Below are 3,204 nucleotides of genomic sequence, written 5' to 3' on the forward strand. Positions count from 1 at the left end.
CTTAAGATTCATCTTCCTTCATTGAACTTCATGACAGTTAAGAGGCATTCATGTGCTTGAAAAAAGTCCTGTTAATGAATTTCACATCAAAATTCAATTTCTTCTAACAATGATGTGCTTGGTTTTCATTTGTAGACATCACGGGATCTGGCATGCTTCATTCAGTTTGAGAATGTGAACATTTATTACGGTTCTCAACACAAAGTGAAATATAAGGCACCGACAGATTACTGCTTTGTCTTAAAGGTAATGTACAAGAAAAATAAGCTTTGCAAATGTCATGCACTGTTTCTTTCATATATACATGTTTAAGTTTGAAGCTCCAGGGACCCTGATAAGATAGAATACCTCCTGCAAAATCATGTCTGTTTTCTTCTTTGCTTCATTGTTGATAAGCAACATACCTTTAAAACCTAGAAGGACAGGTAGTCCTTCCTGTATGTCTACACTGCATCTATAAAGTTGTTTTCAAAACAAGGCTGAATGTGCTTCCGGTCACTGAGTGTTCAGGTAACTGGACACATCTGGACAAATGGCACACAAGGCAGATGTATGATGAGAAGACTGGCAGTCCCTCATGTTGGCATCATGAGCGCTATGGACTATATACTAAAAAGCATGTCTACTTTTTATTTGCAGTGTAGTCATACCTGTTGAGTGGTTTGTTGAACTGAGATGGAAAATTTTGCAGGTATAGGCATCTCAGACGGCATATTTTATTGCACAACCATTTGTGGCAGCAGAGCAAAAGACATTGTTCACCCACTCATGAAAATCAGTACTTGCTGTTGAAATTAGTATCTCATTGCTACCTCTCCAGGTAATAGCACTGCAAATAGGCTGGGAATTCTGCATTCCTCTTGGAAAAGGAAAAGAAGCCCATGCTTTTCACATAGTTCAGACAGCAGAAATGAAGTTTTGAGGTTGCAGTAATTAGGCCTTGCTTGCTGTCTGTCATTAATACAGATTTTAGAATGCAGCAGGATTACTGTTTACAAGACAGAAGATAATCTTATTGCTGCTTCTCTATTTAAAAGCCTGCAGTGCAAACAAGATATTAGAAAATGTAGTATCTTGCCATCTCAGAAAAAAAGTATGGGCAATATTCACATCAGAGGTCACTTAGAATATGACATTTCTGGCTGTAGCTGCACACTTAAAGCATTTTTAATTCAGTTTCAATGTGTCTGGTAGCCTAATTTACACATGGCCAAGCAGAAGTGGTTTATAAAGCCAGACTTACTTACCGAAGCAGGTGTATCCACTTAACACAGATGAGCAGTTGTAATACTGTAGTTCTTTGCAAAATGCTCTGCAAAAAACACTTTATCATTTTTTTGTAAAACAGTGGTGAGCCTTCTGAAGTTAACAGGTAAGCATTATTTCTGAAAAATACAACTTCTAATGAAAAAAAAAAAAGGAAGAGGGGAGCTGATTTAAAAAATAAGGGGAAATTGATTTTCTAAACAGATGATTGGTCAAAGAAGTATTGACTAATAACAGTTATTCACATTCTGTTCAGATGAAAATAAAAGCATGATTTTTGGAGTGTATGTAGCAATGTGTTTAACTGTTCACAATGATTAGGAAAAGTTTCTGGACTTACTGCCATCTTTTGTGAAAAGAGGTATGCTATAAATAGGAACTTATACACAGAGAAGTCACAACTTGACTACAATACTTGCTTTATTGGGTGTGTGATGTTTGCACTGTACCTTCAACGTGAAATGTGAAGAAGAAGATCAAAAGGTCGCTAGGGAAAGCTTTATGTGTAATAGGCTTACAAATGTGTGAAATCTACTTAGCAAAACTGCTCTGATGCTTCTAAAATGTGTTTGCGGTATATTAGAATAAACATCATTATATCTGAGCAGCACTACTTAGTGATGAATTGATTATGTCACAGTGATTGTTCTTCAATTTAATTCCTACAAATCAGTATTTGGTAGATTCCTGACTGACTCAGTTTCAGACTTGGCTTCTTTTAACAGCTGTCTCTTGCAGTGTATGGAGTTGGTCAGGAAGTATGGGCAAGTATTGATACCTTAAAATCTTCTGTTGTTTCAAAAGTGGAAGCGTTCCACTTAGGGTGGCTTTCTGAGGGTGATGCAATGGAGAGTTTCATACATATTATAATTTCTGCACATTCATTTGAATTCTATATATACCTTTTTGAAGGCATACAACTGAGATGAGTTCTGTTGTGTCCTCTTACCTCTGGAGGTTGGATCTGAGGATGTAATACAACTTGAGATCTGTGGGCTGAGGGAAAGAACAAAGTTAAATGTTGGTCTCTGTCTGGATGCTTGGTGACACAGAGGTGTGTGGACAGGAACATAGAGCCATTTATTACACTTAGTCACATTTTGTTCCTGTCTGGTTTTATATGGAAGTCTCTTAGAAGAATATATCTCTCTTGCTGGAAGACACTTGTCCTGAGATGTCAAAGGAAAGCCAACCATCATCCTTGAGATATTTCTCACCCTGCCACATTTTGAGAATAAAGTCCTCAAGATGAAATGACAGTACTTTTGCAGACAGATGCACTGAGCAAAAGGCAATAGATTTGACAGGTAAATGTTTGCTTTTATTTACGGGTAGCCTAGTCATTTTGAAGGAATTTGGATGCCCAGCTCAGTCCAAGCTATATGGAAATTTCTCCACAGCCAAGGCTGCACTGCTGTGTCTTCACTGCTCTTCCATTTCCCCGTGTGTGCCTTGGGACAGTGAGCTCTGAGGAGGTTCTCCTCCAGTGACTTGTTTCCATTGGCTGCAAGAGAAGATTATCTGTTTTTAAAGCAAATGGGGGAAAGTAACTGGAAGAGTAGCAGCCATAGCCCATGCTAGCTGTTCACTGAGGGTGGCTGTAAATCAAAGGAGATTTTCACATTTTGGAAAACAGGATAGTCTGCAGCACTTGCTAGCTCCAGCAAGCTGTAATGCTGCTTGGAAAGTTTTTGAATAATAGCACAACACTACATTTTTTTAAAGAATTGTTGTTTTCTGAGGACCCCCTTAGGAACTACTGTGTCAAAACAGTGACCAGTCATCTGCCAAGTTACTTGCTTTGCTGGGTTTCAAGCTTAACAAAAGAAACTGCCGAACTCAGAGGCAAGAGACCAGCTTGTACTTTATAGTGCAGGAGAAATGCAAGTACTTAGCAGCTTCAGCAGTATCTCCCTTCTGTGACACGTGGAAAATCCT

General features: G+C 38.5%; 1 protein-coding gene across 1 annotated transcript in view; it reads left to right on the forward strand.

Moving 5' to 3' along the window:
* The window catches only part of APBB1IP (amyloid beta precursor protein binding family B member 1 interacting protein), a gene marked incomplete at its 5' end in the record, with an annotated part of 49,178 nt that overhangs the window by 27,794 nt on the left and 18,180 nt on the right, over positions 1–3,204 (forward strand). Inside the window, 1 exon segment of the mRNA XM_010170914.2 lies at positions 136–246. Within this exon segment, the coding sequence (XP_010169216.2) occupies positions 136–246 (111 nt within the window).

Source organism: Antrostomus carolinensis, unplaced genomic scaffold (genome assembly GCF_000700745.2).
Source record: "Antrostomus carolinensis isolate BGI_N321 unplaced genomic scaffold, ASM70074v2 scaffold25856, whole genome shotgun sequence".
Taxonomy (NCBI): Eukaryota; Metazoa; Chordata; class Aves; order Caprimulgiformes; family Caprimulgidae; genus Antrostomus; species Antrostomus carolinensis.